General features: G+C 45.1%; 1 protein-coding gene across 1 annotated transcript in view; it reads left to right on the top strand.

Moving 5' to 3' along the window:
* Positions 1–15,816, top strand: part of LOC147679856 (peptidyl-prolyl cis-trans isomerase F, mitochondrial-like) — a 114,073-nt gene extending 98,257 nt beyond the window's left edge. Inside the window, exons 4-5 of the mRNA XM_086944760.1 lie at positions 12,910–13,082; positions 15,378–15,816. Of these exons, the coding sequence (XP_086800886.1) occupies positions 12,910–13,082; positions 15,378–15,513 (309 nt within the window). The 3' untranslated portion in view covers positions 15,514–15,816. The remainder of the gene's footprint in view (positions 1–12,909; positions 13,083–15,377) is intronic.
* Positions 15,817–18,683: the final 2,867 nt, after the last annotated feature.

Below are 18,683 nucleotides of genomic sequence, written 5' to 3'. Positions count from 1 at the left end.
TATGTAATATATGTTGACATTAACGTGTGCTGGGGAAACCAATATTTTATATAAACTGGGTGATTTTGGTCATCCAACTGGGGAGTGGGTGATCTCTCCACCTCCAAGCACCGCATGTAAATAAGTTCACAACAACTTTCAAGTGTACTTCTGTAGAGCGACACAGAACCTTCTGCGAACCTCACCTGCGCTAGCGCACTTTGAATGATAATCGATCATTACTAAAGCAAATCTGCAATCACAAGGCAAAAAATGTAATGGTCCCGAAATGTCAAAACCCACTTTTTGGCACGGAAACAAAGGCCATTCCACAGGAACTAAAGAAGCAGGATTAATTTTCAGCATCTTTTCACTGCTGGCACCATCAGAGCATTCCCTTACTACTCTCTCCACAAATCTGTCCAACCCTGGCCACCAGATAACAGTTCTAACCAATCTCTTTATGGAGGACATTCCCAGATGACCCTCGTGAGCCAAAGCCAAAATATGATCTTGAAGAGATACAGGTGGTATGCATTTACTTTGCCTGAAAACAAGATCTCCCTTCATTTCCAGTGTACCTGAGACTTCCTAAAATGGAAACAAATCTACAGAGATTTCTCCCTTAGGAGGCCATCCTTCTCTCACATACTCCGTAACTTTAAGAAGCAAATTATCACACTCTATGGCATCTCTCCACCTCTGTTCCGTAATAGTACCAGACCTCCCTGACACCACTTCCTCAATACTGGCAACAATCTCCTCATCGCCCCTCTCCTCACCTATGTTACAAGGCAACCTGGAAAGACAATCTGCTGTCACATTCATTTTTCCTGGCACGTATTCCACTAGAAAATTGTACTCTTGGAAGCGAGACATTAACTTTGCTATGCGTTCCGTAGCTTTCTGACCACCCCCAGAGGACAAAATGGTTACAAGCGCTTGTGGTCTGTCCGCCCAAACACAAGCTGGTAACTCTCTCTCAATAACTGCATAGCGCCTCTCAGTTTCATTAAGTGTACGAGAACCGAATGCTACGTCCACTCTTCTTTACCAGCACGTTGTGACACTCCCCCCAAACCATATAAACTTGCATCATCTGTAATTATGCAATTCTTATTGATACAGTATGGTTTTAAAGTGGGAGCTGTCACCATCTCAGCCTTGATGCTTTCAAAGGCTTGTTGCTGTCTTTCTCCCCACACAAACTCCATGTTCTTTCTTATTAATTCTCTCAAGGGTTCCATCTTGGAAGCAAAATTCTTTATAAACTTACTGTAGTACTTGCAGAGACCTGAAAGAGATAGAAGTGTATCTCTTGAATCTAGAGCAGGGGCTTTAAGAATTGCTTCAACAAGAGATTTTTTAGGTACAACTCCTTCTTTCGACAATGTGTGTTACAGTTATCCCACTGAATCTTGGTACAAGTTGCATTTATTCTACTTACATGTCTAACCATGTTCTCTCAAAACATCACACTCTTCAGATGACTAGAATGTACTGCTTTATCAGAAGAAAATATAAGAATGTCATCCTGAAAACACTTCACGAAAGCTTCCATCACTTTGAAAATTTGCCTCATAGACCTTTGGAAGACAGATGCCGCCGATGCGAGTCCAAAAGGCATCCTTGTAACTTGATACAAACCCTGAGGAGTGATGAAAGCAGTCATGTGACGCAATTCTTCTGCCAGTTCGATTTGATGATATGCAGAAGGAAGATCAAGTGTAGAAAATTTGGTGGCACCTCCAAGCATGCTCACCACCTCATTAATACTTGGTAAGGGGTGACAGTCCACCAAAATATTAGCATTTAAGGCTCTAAGATCAATGCATAACCTCAGAGATTTGTCAGCTTTGCGTGCTAAAACAATCGGAGAAACCCACTCTGACGATTCCACTTCCTCTATAATACCTCCTTTCAACATCTCCTCAAGAACACCACTCAACTCATCTCTCACATTAATAGGAACATTCCTGAGCTTTGTTTAACTGGAAATTCTCCTTGTATAAACTTGATTAAATGCGTAAAACCTTTTAGTTTTCCCACCTTTTCAGAAAAAAACCTCAGTAAATTCACCCTCAATTTATTTTCCACTTGTGTTGTCTTCTACTACCAAAACAGGTTCTTCACTGCAAGGATTGAGTATTATTCCCAATTTCCATTGGTCTCTCCAACCCAGGACATTAACACCCTTCTTAGCCACATACAATTTGATAAATGCAGTTTTCCCTTTGAAGGAAACATCGGAAGCTACAAAACCATTAAATCTATTATGGAACCATCAAAACTTTGTGCTATAACATCAGAGGTGCACAAATCACTCTTGGCTAAAATTCCTTTGAATTTCTCATTGAAATAATTTTGTGTGATAATTGAACATGGTGACCCCGAGTCAGCCATGAGTTCCAAATCTTTCTCCAGGAACGTAACAATACATCCAGTAGATTTCTTAACTTCACCTTCCCCATCAACAGATACAACAATACCAGTTTCTTGAGTGGATAAACAGTCTTGGTCACACACACATCTCACACACTTCATTAGATTTCATGGGAAACGCCCTTCCTCCACTAAGGACTTTCTTCTTGTCCTCCTTGCATACTCGAGCAAAATGACCAATCCTGCCTCACTTAACGCATTCCTTACCTATAGCTGGACAATGTGGAACTGATGCTACATGGCTGAAACTACCACACCTATAGCAAATTATATTTTTGCCAGTTTTATTCCCTGGTTGAGGTAACTTGTGAGGAGTATTCACCACACACACATTGTCTAAACTCTTCTCACTTTTAGATCCCACCTCTTCAACAGTCTTCATCCGTCTTTTAGATTGTTCGAAAGCTTTGGCATTAGCAATAGTATTATGCAAATTGGGATTACCCAACACCCAAAGTTGTTCTTGTGTTTTTTTTACTCTTGACATTCACAATAATGTGTTCCCTGATCATCTCATCACAGATAAACCCAAAATTGCATGCAATAGCAAGCGCTCTAAGGCCAGTCAAAAATCATCAAAGGATTTATTTTCCCTTTGTGCACGAGTATAAAATACTTGCTGTAGGTGTAAATCTATTCTCCATTCGGGCTAGGGCGTCTTCAAAACTACTTAAATCCTGTTGGACAGTTGGTAAAGTCCTAAAAACTGCTTGACCCTCTGAACCCAAACAGTGTAGTAAACTATTTTTTTCCCTTTCATTTCCCATCCTGTCCCCATCAATTGCTTTCATATATGTTACAAATTCTTCCTTCCATCTAGACCAAGGAATGGGAGGATCACCCTACGCTTGTAAACATTTTGCAGGAGGTTCTGACTGCATATTCGCACTGGAAATTATTGAAACTGAGTGAGTGAAAATATAAAGTAATATCTGTCCTAAGTGATGGTCAAAAAATTAGAGTAAAATGCACCTTAGAAGCAAATAATTACACAAATACAGTTTGATTTCCAGCCGTGCACATCTGCGTGTAAAAAACGGTGCACTTAAGTTTCCCAGTAGTGCACAACAGTGTAATAATAGCAAGTGGTGTAAACAAACGATGTGAAGATACATGACAATTTAACTCACGTGAAGGCAGTTGGGCTGCTGTGCACGTCGGCATAAAAGTACATAGATAATTATGTCACGAGCCGTGCACAAACTCGTTTTTTTTCATCAGGCGTGCATATCGGCGTGAAGAGACGTGTATATTCAGTTCCGAAACAACGCTTGAAGGTTGTCTCGTAACAAGCGTGTATCAGTGTGTTCCTGCAAACAAAAACTCAAACAAAAATGGCGGTGCCTTGCCACGCAACCAGCATGTGTCAGCGTGATTATGCAATTGGAATTCCCAATGAATATGGCGGAGGGTTGCCATGTCAATCAGCGTGATGGTGCATGCGTGGAAAGGACTTCTCGTGTTAGCATGCAATCTCAGAAGAAAAACATACCTTAGACATGACTGCGCAACGTCAGGAGTTTGGAGATGATGAGATAAGGTGTCGCATAAACAAAGCCGCGTGAGCTGTCGTTGGGCTTTTGAATATTGTGCTAAGGAAACAAATTAATTATTACAAAGTAGTAAAAAATATCTCACATAAATCCTTGTCTTGAATAGTGGAAGTCCTTTTCAAATCCTCGTATAGTTGTAATGTTGTAAGTTCTCCACAATATCCAACCAATCCAGGAACATTTCCACACGAAAGTATCCCAATTGTAGTGGTACCGCTCTTGTGCCAAAATAAGTAGCCAGTACCTTGAAGTTACTTGTCGCCAGTGTAAGATTCTAAAATAAGATATATGAGTCCAGGAGTAAGCAAACAGGAGTTTAATCTTCAATGGCACAGTACCATCCCAGCACCCAGCAGATGAGTAATGTCAAAGTTCTGGTTCTGTTTAGAACTTCTACCAAGAGCTGGCAGGTACCAGAATCAAATATATACAAAGAATAAAGGGAAAGGGACACGAGACCATTCCATAGCTGTAACCAGTGAGGGGGAGTTGCGACTTGTGGCTAGCACCTAAAAGTTTTAAACTATCAACGCAAGCATTTTCAGGAAGTACCTGCTGCAGGTTTCCGGGATGGTTTCTACAGTATTTGAGGGTGAGGTTTCTAGAATATGAGGGTACGGTACAGAGGGGCAGATTTTAGAGGTTTTTTATTTCGGTATACTTTTAGAGAAGGTCTTGCAGATAGTTTCTCTGAGGCATTGAAGGGTTTGTGACAGGTTATTCTGGCATATTTTGGTCGGGTCTTGTGTATCTGTGGACTTTCCTGTTTTCAGTTCCTATTTTGGTAAATTCTGGTGGGATTTTTTCAGGGTTTTCAATAACTTCAAAAAGTGGTAATCAGTGGTTACATATTTTCACACCATTAAATACAACAGAAACAGTGTTTTTCTGGTGTTTATGGAATGTTTTGCTTTTATTATTGCTTGCTTTCTGCACTGATAGTGCATGTGTATAGACAGTGTGCGTACAGGGTATATGAGGTCCAAATACATTTTTACAAATCAAACTTATTGTAGTACACCATACAATACTCCTTTAGTGAGTCTTTTTTCATGTATGCTCGTTCTTTCTTTCCCCTGTAAACGTTTATCTGTGAAAAGGCCCTCTCAACCATGGCACTTGAGACGGGCAATTGCAAAACAGCCAGTACACAATTTTCTAACTCTGGCCACTAACGTAGCTTTCCATGCAAATACTGGTGCATCTGAAGATTTTGATTCTCTGGGACAGGTTCTGCAACATATGCGTTGAACGGGGCGCATATGCCCTCAGTTATTGAAGTGGTCAAACATGAAGCAGTACTTTTCAAAGTCTGGAAAAAATTCCCCTTCATGGAAGGGTTCTTGAACTTGTGCAGAGTACCTTAATGAGTCTTCATTGACTTCAAATCCATGGTTGGTGAAGGGATGCATCATTGCAAGTCATTTCTTATGCACTATAAAATAAATTTTCAAGAATTGCTCCTCATCATTTGTTTGTTTACTAAGTGGCAAGAATTCTAACATGAAACATGTTGCAGTGCCAAAGTCATTAAAGGTGTCGCCCAGCCTACTCTCAAGGAGATGTTTCACATCTATACCAAGTACGCTGAACACCTGGTAGACAAGGATGTTTTCAGGCCCTAGTTTTTTTATTATGTCAACTATAGCAGTCATGTTTTCCTGTAAAATCTAAGAATGCAATAGAGTGTACTTTTTCACATCACTATTAATATGTGACCAAAGATCCTCACATTTCTTGCCTTTGGCCTTATCACTAAGCAAAAATGATGTAAACGGTAGCCACATGAATAATATAGCATTCACTGCCTCTATTCAGAACCACCAGCTGAATGACACAGTTGGGATGACTCTTTCTTTGATGCCACACAAAGCACAAAATGAAAAATATTTGTGTTTTAGTTCCCACGCATAATGAAACAGTGCACCAGAATGGACTAAAAGTCAATAGCACTCGAAATGAACTCTGACAATTGTAAAGATACTTTCAGCATACCATTTAGCAATTGGAAAGGATCTCTTACAGGGAAGCGCTTCAGCTCAAGTATCGATTTTGACAGCTCACACAACTTTTTCATATATGTAGCTTAATTAATGCAAATACAAACAATATCACTCCAATCTTTGTTAAACTTGTTAAGAACTTTTTTTAGCAGGATTCCAAGTGCCACGGCGTTCAATGTTTTCCAAACGCCGGGTGTCATGTTTTCATCACCAACCCAGATGCTTAGTGACAGCACTCTTTTCACATATACCGGTCACCACACCTTGCATTGTAAGTTTAAAGCCTGGGGTGTTTGGCAATTCACCTACAATCAATGCTGAATTGCTAGAAAAGGGGGCTGCTGTATCAAAGGGTTTCACCTATTCTTTGTCTGTGGGTAAATGTGATGGTACATATTGATAATATTCTTATGAAACCAGTCATTTTACCTATCAGTAAATGAATCAAGTGTAGCCAAAATATCAAATATGATTATGATATTTCTGGATTCTCTACAGTTTATTAAATAATTAAATCAGAACTAAACCCTGCATCGTCAGACCAAAGACCACAAAACTGAAAAAAGCAAAAGGAAGAAACAATATTGTAGTGACATCCCTAAACAACAGAACTCAAGCAGAATAATGTTAGCCCAGTCTTTGTTGCTGCTGCCTTATATAGCAAAGTTACATTGTATTGGCCCCTTCAAGAAGAAATATAAATGACTCTTTCAGCCACCTTTTCCTTTCTTTGAATGGCATTTAGTTTGTGGATATGAAGGTGTTTTTATTCAGTGTTTATATGTTTACACTGGTGAGGGCTATTTTCCTTTTGGTGGGGTTTCATCAGTTATTATGGGTTTAAACTTAAAACAAGATGATTTTATCAGTTATTATAGGTCTTAACCTAAAACTGGATAGCCTATATATGTGTTATTCTGGGCCAAGGTTGTTTTTTAGAGCTAGGATACGTTTTTGCTTCCTCTAGGGTATCAGGAAGTTGAGTTTTTGGCTGGGCCAGGTTTCCTTTTCAAATCGGGTATTGTTGGTTAGATTTCAGAGATGGGTCATGGTTCCATTTCCTGTACGGTACTTTGGGGGTAGGTTTCAGGTGTTTCAAGGTCATTTTAGGTCAGGCTTTCAAGGTGGTCCTGAAGGGTCTAGTGCAGCTGTGTGTGTTTTTTAGATGGCTTCTGTAAGGTACAGTGTGCCAGGTTTCACAGGTGGTTCCTGTTGGACTTGGCCCTTCTGGCAGGTTCACCCCTAAACTTTTTGCTTTGTGAATGTGAGTTGGTGGTAGTGATTTTTGGTTTCTGCGCACTTTCACTGTGTCCCAGTGGAAAGTGTGTGCGCACTCTGAGTGCATGGAGTAAGGTTGGCCTGCCCTCCCATAGGAATGCATGGGGAATGTCTGTGTCCCTGGTAGTTCCTGATGCGTGAGGTTTGCATGCTCGAGTTTGGTATGTGCGAACTTGTGTGATTGAATGCTTCGCAATGATGTATGTGGCATGATTGTGTCTGGTGCGGAAGTGCCACCTCTAGGAGTTGGCATATTAGTGTAAAATGTGTCTGGCGTGTGATTGGCTGGAGCTGGCTGGGATGCCAGGCTCCATGAGTCATGATGGGTCTGCCCGGTGGTGAGTGTGAGATTAGCATGCTGATGTGAGGGAGGGGCTGCACCTGGTTCCTGAATGGTGCTGGGCTTTCCCCACACAATGCTGGCTCTGCCCCCTGTGGTGCGACTGATGACCCTAGCCCTGCCAGTGAATGAAAAGGGTGGTTGAGCCATCAAGGGTGTTCCAAAACCAGCTGCGACTGGTTTCTCCCCCACCCTGCACCTACAGACAAAGGATTTAGTAGTATAAGAAGGGGCTGTGTCCCCTTACAAGTTGTTCTCTGCCAGGATCCTGCCTGAGTGGGCTGCTGCTGTTGCTGGGGCCAGGAGGACTGCCACTTGGATTGTCTCCCTACCTGGAGACCCAGTGAGCTGGCTCTGGGCCCAGCCTTGCCCCCCTGCCCACCTCCAGACCTGGCTGGAGCTTTGTCTTTGCCCCCAGCGCTTGGGAGCGCTTTACTTTTACCCCTAGTGCCTGGGAGCGCTTTACTTTTACCCCTAGCGCCTGGGAGCGCTTTATTGCCTTTATAGCGCTTGGGAGCGCTTTGTTGCAGGAGGCCGGTGCCCACCCGGCATTGGCCGCGGGATTCGCCTCCCTAGCGCTTGAGAGCGCTGTATTTGCCTTGGGAGCACTTGGTGCTCAGAGCCGGTGCCCACCCGGCATTTGCCCCAAATTGTCGCGGATTTCCCTTTGTAGCGAGTGTCACCTCGCTTTACATTTAAATTCTGGAGGGAGCCTACCCCTCGTGTGTCCCCCCGCATCACCGCCGCAGCCCGGGACAAACCGAACATCGCCGCCCGCCCGCGACCAGGAAGTCAGGCAGGCCGGGCGGGACAACCGGAAACCGGAAGTAGGAGGGCGGGAGCCTACCCCGCCTCCCACAGAAGAAGTCGCGGCTGCACGAGCACCAGGGCAGGCAGGAGCCTATTCTGTGCCCCGGTGCACTCGCCCAGGAGAGAGAGAAGCCTTCTGTCCAGCAGCAGGGCGCCCGTGGTGTGGGGAGAGCCCCGCAGCTGCCGAGGATTGGGAAGGAGCCTGGAGACCCGGGGAGCACCCGCCAGAGAGCGGTGAGTGGGGCTCTGAGTGAGGCGGTTGGGGGGTGTGTTGGGCACGCTTTTGGTGCCGCCCCGTGACCTGGGCCCCCTTCTCCCTTCCCGCTGAACAGTGACCAGCATCAGCACCTAGGGCCTGGTAGTGGTAGAGCCACAAGGGCTCTAGAGGGGCATTCCTTTCTTTATCTAGCCACGGAGGCTCCAGGCGGCATTGTGGTGCCACGAGTTCCCCAGGAGGGGGGACTCCAGCTTTCAGCGGCATTTCTTGTTTGACGAGCCAGAGAGGCTCGTGGGGGCAATCAGTGTTCAGAGCCCCGAGAGGCTCACGCCGCACCTTTGGTTGTTTAAGAGCCCAGAGAGGCTCTTGAGGGCATTTTTTTGTTCTTGAGCCCTGAGAGGGGCTCATCAGCGCCACATTTGTTTTAAGAGCCCAGAGAGGCTCTAGGGGGCATTTCCTTGTGGCCAGAGCCTGCGAGGCTCCAACGTGTGGCCCCATTGTTTGCACCAGTTGCCCAGCACTTTGTGGGCAACTGCCACGTTTAGCCTGCCTGACATTGGGACTAAGGGCATTTCAGCCCTTGCGAGGCCAGGTGGCCTATGGACAGTCACAGGTGGTGACTTATGCGAGTTTGGCGCAATTGTTCTTTTGCTGCACCTCTGAATGTGTTTTTATGCGTCATGTGCCTTGTTTTTACACCGCTGAATGTAGGTTCTGCATCATGTGTTTTCCTTCCCTACACCTCTGAATGTGTTGTGACGCATCATGTGTAATGTGCTTATACCCCTACAGGTATTGTGATACTTAGGTGGTTGTTCTTGCTAGTACAGGTGGTGCTAGTGAGGTCCCGGTTCCCTGCGTGACCTGTTCCTAAGGTGGTTAGGATTGCGTAGGTGGTACTTACCTGTTACCAGTGATTACTGGTTGTGTGCTTTATGTTCTATTTTATGCTACAGTGATTTATATTCTATGTTCTAAGTGCTAATTCTATCTAGTGCTAAGTTCTAAAAGTGCTGATTCCTGACAGTGGTCCTGGTGGCCCTGTCTTGTACATATCCCCTGTAAATTCTGCCCGTGCCTGTTGGAACATTGTAAAGTGTGTGTTTTTATCTAATGTGTTTTGGTATAATACAAAGGCTATTTTTATATATAACCTTGTGTGGAGTTTCCTTTGTGGTGGGCCCTGGGTGTTGTTGCTGGGGTGCGTGCGCAAATACTTAACTCACATCGCCTCAAAGTTTAGCCTTGCTGCTCGCGCCACGTTACCTAGAGGGTGAGCAGGGGTTATCTTGGCGTGTAACTCCCGTGCCCTGACTTAGGAGTGGTGGTCTCTGACTGACTTTGGCGCAAGCCCTGGCCAGCCAGGGATCCCATTTCTAACAGTTCCCATTAGGGTAATACATGGTGAAATGTGAGTTGACCTATGTAGGAAAGTAGGATCTGCTTGTTATGGTTACCCCCACTTTTTGCTAAATATAATACTGTTTTTGACTAGTCTGACTGGGATACTGCTAATCAGGACCACAGTATATCTCCTTTCTCCCTAACCTGTTATGTTATATACTTAGGTACACTCCAGATACTGGGATTCCCTTGTCAGTCCCTAGTATATGGTACACATGTATCCAGGGCATAGGTGCCCAAGAGGCACCCCATGGGCTGAAGCATGTATTATGCCAACCATGAGAGGCAATGCAAAATGGAACTACAGGTCAGTCATTGCAGCCAGTGTAAGTTGGTGCATGCACCACTTACTTGAGATATAGGTTTACTATATCTAATGGTCACTGCACTTAAAATCTATAAGTCCCCCCTATAGCATTCCTTAACAATCCTGAAGGCAGGGTGCTTGGTTCTGAGTGAGAGTGTGCCACTGCATGTGCAGGACACCCCTGCAGCCTACGGAGTCCATTATCCCGGGTTGTCAGTGAGGCAGCCATTTACGACATATAGAGAGGCATTAAGTGACTGCGTGATGACCAACTCTAAAATGGCTGACACAAACCCTATTGTGTTTGGTGTCAAACATGTTGAAATCATACCCCACACTGGTAACCATTGTGGGAGCTCTGATTACACCCCTCAGAAGTAAGCTTCGTGGGGTCCCCGGTGTTCCCGGTACCAGCCTTCTAGTCCTGTACAGCACAAAATGGTTGCTGCAGACAAGAGACACATTTCTGCCCTCCTGCTGATGAGCCAAGCTCGAGCAGGAGAAGGCAGAACAATAGGCATCCTGTCACAGAGAGGTGTGACCACCTCCCAGACAGGATTTAGTGTATTTGGTCAGGGTTGGTGGGCTTGCAAGTGACTGAAAGTCTGCATCAGGGGCACATTTACTGACCCTGTGCATAGTGCAGTTCAAACCAGTCCTGGGAGCCATTGACTCCTGCTCTGGCACAAAACTGGATAAAGGACAGGGGAGTCACCTCCCCCTTGTCCAGACCCTCCCCTGGGAAGGTCCCCTGAATCTGTCCAACCTTCTCCCATGGGTACAAAAGGGCTTATCTAGCTATGGGAACCTAGATTCGACGTGGGAAACATTCTGAGCCAGAAACCACTGAACATCGACTATCTAGACACGCTGGACTTCGTTTGGACCCGACTTCGTCTACCTCTCAGTCTGAAGCATCGTCTGTGCACCATACAGGCTTTGTGCAGGACCTGTGGCGCATCAAGGACAACCAACGATATGTCCCTTGGAGTGAAGGAGCCAGTCCCCTGCATTTGCATGCACAACAACTCCTGTCTGTTCTGCTGACCCTGAGCTCCTACGGACTCCGAAGGCATCAGTAACACAAGAGGTGGGTTTCTATGTCTCTTGAGGTCCGAGCTGTCCTCTCAGCAAGTTTGAGGTTCAGAATCCCTTGTGGTGGCTGCAATACCCAACCCCCTGTGCACGTACAGTTGCAAGTACATATGCTTGCTGGCGTTTCCCGAACAAGTGCACTGAGCTCCGAGTAGTCCCAACCTCTGTCACCATTTCCTACCAAGAACTCTGGCCTCCTCACACCGAGTGCTCCGTGGGCTGTTGTTTGGTGAAATCGCTCGAGGTCCTCTCGCAATTCCTGTCCCTCAGGCCTGTGAGTCCTCTTGAGGGTCAATTTTGCTTTTCTTGGCCTCCCCTGGTTGCTCCAGGCGGGCCCTGACTCCCCTTGCTGTGGTGAGTCTCCTGGACCGTGGTGGTTTGAACCGTAACCATCCTTGACCTTCTGAATGGGGTGCCGTTACCAAGGCTTGTTGGTGCTCCCGCTGGACACTGACCCCTCAGCATTCAACATCCTTCATGGGACAGCTCGTATCTGGCTCCTGGTTGTCCTCAACGTCTCCTGGTCCCCGTGGCTGCAGAGTCAAGAACTCCTTCAACACACCTGAAGCACCTGACATCGGTGGGCATTTGTCTACCGAGCCCCTGGTTACCCATGAGTGACCCAGACTCTAAACCCTCTGCTTTTGGGTACTCTATAACAAGAATTCACCTTTGGATTCCAATGGACACTTTTCTATCGTCCAGCAGCGGCTCTTCTTTGAAGTCCTCCGCAGGGTTTGGCAGTAGTTTCCGATGCCACTTCAGACCTATTCACCCGGCTTCCCTGGGATAGGTAACTTGGGTACCTCAGTATCCACGGGTGAGGTGGCTCTCCAACTTCCTATCTTCCACTGGGTTTCTTCAAAGTCCACTGGGAAGGGTCCTTAAACTCTACAACTTCAACTGCAACTTTCCCATAGAATAGTACGGAGCACGAGGTTGTGTTACCATACTGCACCTGTCCTCTGTGGGGTCCCTATCTACTCACCTTGTGTGGTTCCTTGGGGTCCCAGCAATTCTACGTCCTCTCAACACTGTCTTGACTCGTGTCCTGGTTCTCATACTACTTTCTTAGTATATGGTTTGTTCCCCCCTTGGAACCACTGTGTATTAGTGCTATTTACTGTAATTTCTGAGCTTACATATTGTGTGCTATGTGATTATCTCTGTGTAAGAGATACTGTGTCATACTAGAAAGTGTTATATCAATAAATACATATTTTTATAACTGCTGTGTGGTTCTCCTTTCATTTAACCAATACTATAAGGTTACATTCTGGTAAAACAAGCTGCTTAACAGTCCTTCAAGACGAAGCCTGAAGGCTGCTCTTCACATCTACCACTTGGATAGCTTTCTAAGTTTATCTTTGACCTCTTAAATCACCATAAGGGTTGTTTGGACTGGTGCAAGGTGTCCACTTTAATTAGTGGAGAGCATATACAAGGTCATCTTCTCACAGCCTGTCATTCCTTCCCTACAGGGTGGCGATTTCACGAACCACAATGGAACAGGAGGCAGATCCATTTACGGAAATAGGTTTGCAGATGAGAACTTCACTCTGAAGCACAATGCTCCTGGCGTATTGTCGATGGCCAACGGCGGCCCCAACTCCAACGGCTCCCAGTTCTTCATCTGCACCCACAAAACTGACTGGTGAGTGTGATAATTCACGTTGTTGGGCAGGGCGGCAGTTCAGTAAAATCTTAGTTGGAGTGTCCTGCCGGGCAGACGAGAGAGTTCCAGCACCTGCAGCAGCCTGGAGTGGTCTGGTACGTCATGATGTTTTGAGGGATCGTAGAGTCAGATGAGAGCTATTTGAATGTCTATTGGACACCTTATAAAGGTTTTCGTGGAGCTTTATTGTGGTCTGCTAGAGGCTTTGTCAGGGTCTGCTGGTGCATATGTGAGGATTTGTTGGAAGTATGTGTGAGGGTCTGTTGGAGACTGAGGTTTTATTGCAAGCTATGATGATGGGCCTTTTGTGGGTATATGAATGTAGTTTGAGGATTAATGGTGAATCAGTTGACAATACTTGTAGAGTCGTTTATGAGTGATGTGTGTATTTGTTTAAAGCTTTAGGATGGTCTGATGAGTCTGGGTGAGTGTTTTTGCTTCTATGTGAGAGTGAGCAGGGCTAGGTTATGCTTGTTTTTTATATATGTGTTGGGTGTATGTGAAGGTCTTACAGAAAGTATGTTTGGGTCTATTGATGGGTAGGTGAGGTCTGTTGGGGCTATCTCAGGGTCTTTTGGTTGCTCTGGGAGGCCTGTTAGAGGTTATTGTGGAGGTCTACTGGGTTGTTTATAGGAGAGTAGAAGCGCTCTCTGAGAGTTTGTTAGGGGCTATGTGGGCTTCTGCAGGGGAAAATCAAGGGTTCTGTAGTTGCCTCGTGGAGGTATGTCGGGAGCCATGTGAGGGTACGCGAGGCTGCTTTAGGCGCTACAACGTGGTCAGTACGGAGCTACTGAGGATATGTTGGGGCTGTGGGCAATTCTGTTGGGGCTATGTGAATTTTTGTTGGTTGTATTTGAAGCTTTGCTGGGCTTAAGCAGAAGTCTGTTGGGCATTTATGAAGGTTTGTTGGGACTATGTGAAGGTATATTGAGGGTAGACTATGTGAGTGAGGGCCTATTGGGAGCAATTAGCATGTTGTTGGGGGCTACGAAAAGTTTTTTGATGGCTACTGCATTTATTTTAATGATCTGTGACATTTTATTTAGCTCTGTGTAAGAGTCTGTGAGGGGCTGTGTGAGAGTTTCAAGGAGTCTGTTGAGGAACATGTGAAGGTCTGTGATTGTCAGGTCCGCATAGGGTCTGTTGAAGGCAATGAAGTCTCTTGGGAGGTGAGTAAGGTTCATATTGGACTGTGGTACTGGATGTATGTTTTTAATGTAGTACTTTCAGCCAGTATAATCTACACCAGTAATCGCAAATCGAGTACATTGAGATCCGGGGGTCTACAGCACCTTCAGCAGAGCAAGTTTCTGTTTTTCTGAGCTCATTGGAGGATGGATCGAGGTAGGCTATGCCCTCATGCTAAGGAGGGGGGCACTCGCTTTACATTGTGTGGGCACCGACTTAACAGTAGCATGGGGTAATCAAAGAAGGGCCCTCACATGTTTGAGGCCCCTTACTTAGTACTAGAGCAGTACCATTGCAGTATAGGAAGAGATGTGACTCCGGAGCACGGGGTTTGATCCCCGGCGCAGGCGGCAGCTCAGCTCAGCATCATGTGACTTTTGGCAATAGCTCACTTAATCTCCCCGCTGGCCCCTAGCACCTTGAAACCTTAAGGCGTGATACGTTTGCGCTTTACAAATCTGGATTACAAATATGGATTATTGTGGGAAAAAGTTGGTTCAACCTACTATTGCATTCATGGGAGCGCTTTTGCTTATATGTTAGGTGGCAGACTGTTACCACCACTCTGAGAGTGCCCTTTAGGATGAGGTAAGGAGAGATTCGTCCTGGAACACCCAGATGAGCATCTCATAGAAGGCCTCCTATTAGGGGTGACATAACCAAAGGGAGGGCAGAGGGATGCCCCTGTAAAGTTGCAAAAAGTACTGAAGAGAGATTGTTGTAGTATTTGCGCAGGGGCAGCCTACTTCTGTGGTCCCTTGGCGTGCTCATTAAGGCTACGAGTGAGTTCTGCTGAATGAGGGCATTGAGAGAAGGTCTGTGGTTAGGATACAAGGGGGAAAGCCTGCTCTTTCAGAAGAATATGTTGTATACCTCAAATATTTTTTTTCTGTGAGAAAAACCTTTCTTTGGTGAGGTTGCAGAATCCTATTTCCTTCACACATGGTAGTTTTGAGTAATTGGTAGGGGCCGTCTACCTGTTGGTTGCTCTTTATGGTGCCTTTTTCATGAATGTGGGGCACTGATTTATTTGGACCCTGCCACCCTAGACCATGTGGTTCATCTATCTTCTCTTCTCTAAACCAGGTTGAATGGGAAGCACGTGGTCTTCGGCCACGTGGTGGAAGGGATGGACGTGGTGAGGAAGATGGAGTCTTACGGCTCCAACAGTGGTAAAACCAGCAAGAAGATCATCATCGCGGACTCAGGCCTCCTGGACTGACCTCGCCTTCGTCTTAGCCAACGCGACCATTCCATGTGCTGCTGGCGGGGTCCTCGATGCGTGCAGAGCTCTCCAAGACAAGCTCATCCTCTTCGTCCACCCAACTTGCTGCTGTGTATCTACACCCTCCACTCGAACTTTAACCCCCCAATCTCTTCTCTGAAATCTCTCTTCCTTCCTGTATTCCTCTCTACGTCACATGCCGTTGCCCTCCCACTACTTTCCTCTCAGTATAATCCGCTCCCAAAGCTCCTCTTAGACAATTTTAAAGAAGAGATACCATTGAATAAAGCTTTCACTGAACCAAGCTGTGTTTTGACTTCATTTTAGTGCTTCCCCAATTTAAAGACATTTATAAAATGGCTTCTAAAACTAATACCCTGAGGAAGAGACATGCCTGGTCTAAAAAGAGATGTTCTTGTCAGGGGAATGTTGGTGTTCCAGAAATGATGTCCAGAAGGAGGGGTAAAACTAGATTTCGGAGAGTTGTTTTAAAGCAGCGATACCCTCCAAGTAGTAGGGTAAGCTGGAGATGTTCTGTGACCCTTTACTAAACCAATAGCTTAGCCCGTCATGGTTCCTAATGCAAAGAAAGAAATGGGCCCTCATGGCTGCTGTTTGAAATATAAAATACAGCAATCAGCGTTCAGTGGGACTTCGGGCCTCTGGGCCCCGGTGCACTGCAGCTGCTGCACAAATGGAAGCTAAGCCCCTGTACTAAATACTGTAACAGATGGTTGACAGGGGTACAACCTGAATTCTGTATATGAAAATGGTTCTCATAGTCAGTCAAAGGACTACTATGCACTCCCCTTCCATCATTCAGCTATAGGTGTAACACATTCTGTTTAAGCACTGAACTATGTGCACATAGTTGTTTATGCCACAAGAATGAGACCCTCTGCATGCCAGAATTCAGAGGATTCTGGGAAAGATTATTAGTCTGTGGCTGATTTGGGTTCTCTAACTGTCCCAACTCAAACTGAATTTGGCCACTAAGTTCTATCACTTTAAAACATACTTGTAGAGAAGATCTCTACTCATGGAGAAAGGCAGAATCTGTTAGGGTCAGATATATTACCAGCATCATACACTTACAGCATTTTAAGGGTTTTCAAAATGCTTTTCTTAACAATTCTGCATGAAGAGCTAAAGATTTTTCCAATTACCTTATCCCATATAGCTGAGGCCCACATAACTCCAAAGTGTTTACATTAAGATTGACATTTCTAAGTCACGGATCTCTAACAGCTAAATCTATAGGGAATCTTACTGGCAACTCTTTGGTCAGACACATTCAGCCCCACAGCCCTGCTGGCACTTCTTGTCACAATCCTTGGGGTTCTGGCTTCCATTAATGTCGCGCGATGGGTGATCCAGGTGGCTCAACAGTTACCCAACTGATTTCCAGGTCCATCTCTACCTCAACAGTAATACTCTAATTTATTATTTGACTTGTTTTTTACTGGGTTAAACATCTTACAGCTACGTCCGCCAACAACTCAAACCAAGCAATGATGAAATCCCAGACATGAGGTACATCCTCAGTTGAAATTGAAGGTCGACTCTGGATCCAAGCTAAGGAAGTAACTCCAATCCCACCCTCTGAGATCGGGGGAGGTGCCGGAAGCAGTGGGACAGAGAGAGGGGAAGGGAAGAAATAAAAAAGTGAAAGACCAAGTAAGGGACGGAGAACCTTAGATATAAAAAGCATTGTCAAAGGCAATAGGTCTCGCCTACGCTGGATCTATTGGTTTTGTCAATTTGTTTTGTTATATGGTATGGTAGAGTGTGCTATGGTGTTGTATGGTATGGCCTATTCCATATGGTTCAGTGAATGGTATAGTATGATATAGTCTATCACTGTATAGTATGGTATGATATGACTTGTCATTGTATAGTATCGTATTGCATGGATAGGACCTTTCATTGTATAGTCTGTCATTGTATAGTATTGCCAGATATGGTACAATATGGCCTGATATTGTATGGTATGGTATGGCAAGGTGTTGTATGGCCTGTAATGGTATGGTATGGTGTGGCATGTCAATCTATGGCAGTGATACTCAAAGTACGGCCCGGGGGGCGCATGCTGCCCTCCTGACCTTCACATGCGCCCCCCAGCTGAATGGCCGCACTGGGCTGCTGGGAACACTAACATTCATAAAGATATTCATTAAACGGGCAAGCGTTTATTTACACTAACTGAAAGAAAAGAAGCAAATAAGGTGTCCTGCACCATTTAACTTTAGGATCATATTCATTTGTAAGACACCTCTCAAAAAACGTGTAAAAAACAAAGCCTATTAAAAAATGAAAAAACGTGTACCTCATGAACACGTGTTCCGCCTTAGTACATCAGATTATATCACTGCTTTCAGATTTTGTAAAAGTGACAGTTTTCAAAATGAACATAGAAACAGTCATGACTCCTCCCAACCGGGCAGCAATGCCAATACTGAACTAAGAGGCAGGTCAGCTACCACAAGGAACCCTCCAGGTGGCGGGTTGTTATTATAGATGGACAACATCATAGTTTAATAAATCATACAGAAGAGAAATGTTTACTCAGTGTGTATCTTGACCACATGTATTTCAAAGAGCTCATATATGTCAAAAGGAAGAAAAAGGAGACAAAGTGAAATTAGACAATTGCCTCGGATCACGCAATTTAGTCAAGTGGGGAAGCCATGATTAATCCCGGGTTTTATGGTTTCACATTGTACAATTCTATTTAATTCCAATTCAATAATTAAGTTACTTCACTTGACTTTCCCAAGATAGTGATGGCGGGCAGAAAAGGCTTGCACCAAGGTGCGGTAGAGAGATTGCAACTCAGTTACTGCACAACAAACAGCCTCATTGCCACCGAGCTAGCATCAACGCGGCCCTAGGGCGCACCACAGACCTTAGTTTGTAGCCCTTGTTGGAGAGTACTTATGATCTATGGTATGGTATGGCGTGGCCTGCCATTATACTGTACAATAATAAATATGTGCTCTTTCTGCCCCTTATTCTGCAGGAAATGCTAAAAAGGGGTGTTTGGGGGAGGATTTCGAAGCATTTTCGGACTGTGCTCGGAAACACCTCGCTCTGCACCATCAAGCGCCCCCCCCCCCCTCCCCCCTGCACATTATACTGCAGGAGATGTGAACGAGGAGTATGAGGAC

This window comes from Lissotriton vulgaris, chromosome 11, assembly GCF_964263255.1.
Source record: "Lissotriton vulgaris chromosome 11, aLisVul1.2, whole genome shotgun sequence".
Lineage (NCBI taxonomy): Eukaryota > Metazoa > Chordata > Amphibia > Caudata > Salamandridae > Lissotriton > Lissotriton vulgaris.
The sequence above is the reverse complement of the archived record's forward strand: the minus strand, read 5'-3'. Positions and strand labels throughout refer to the sequence as shown.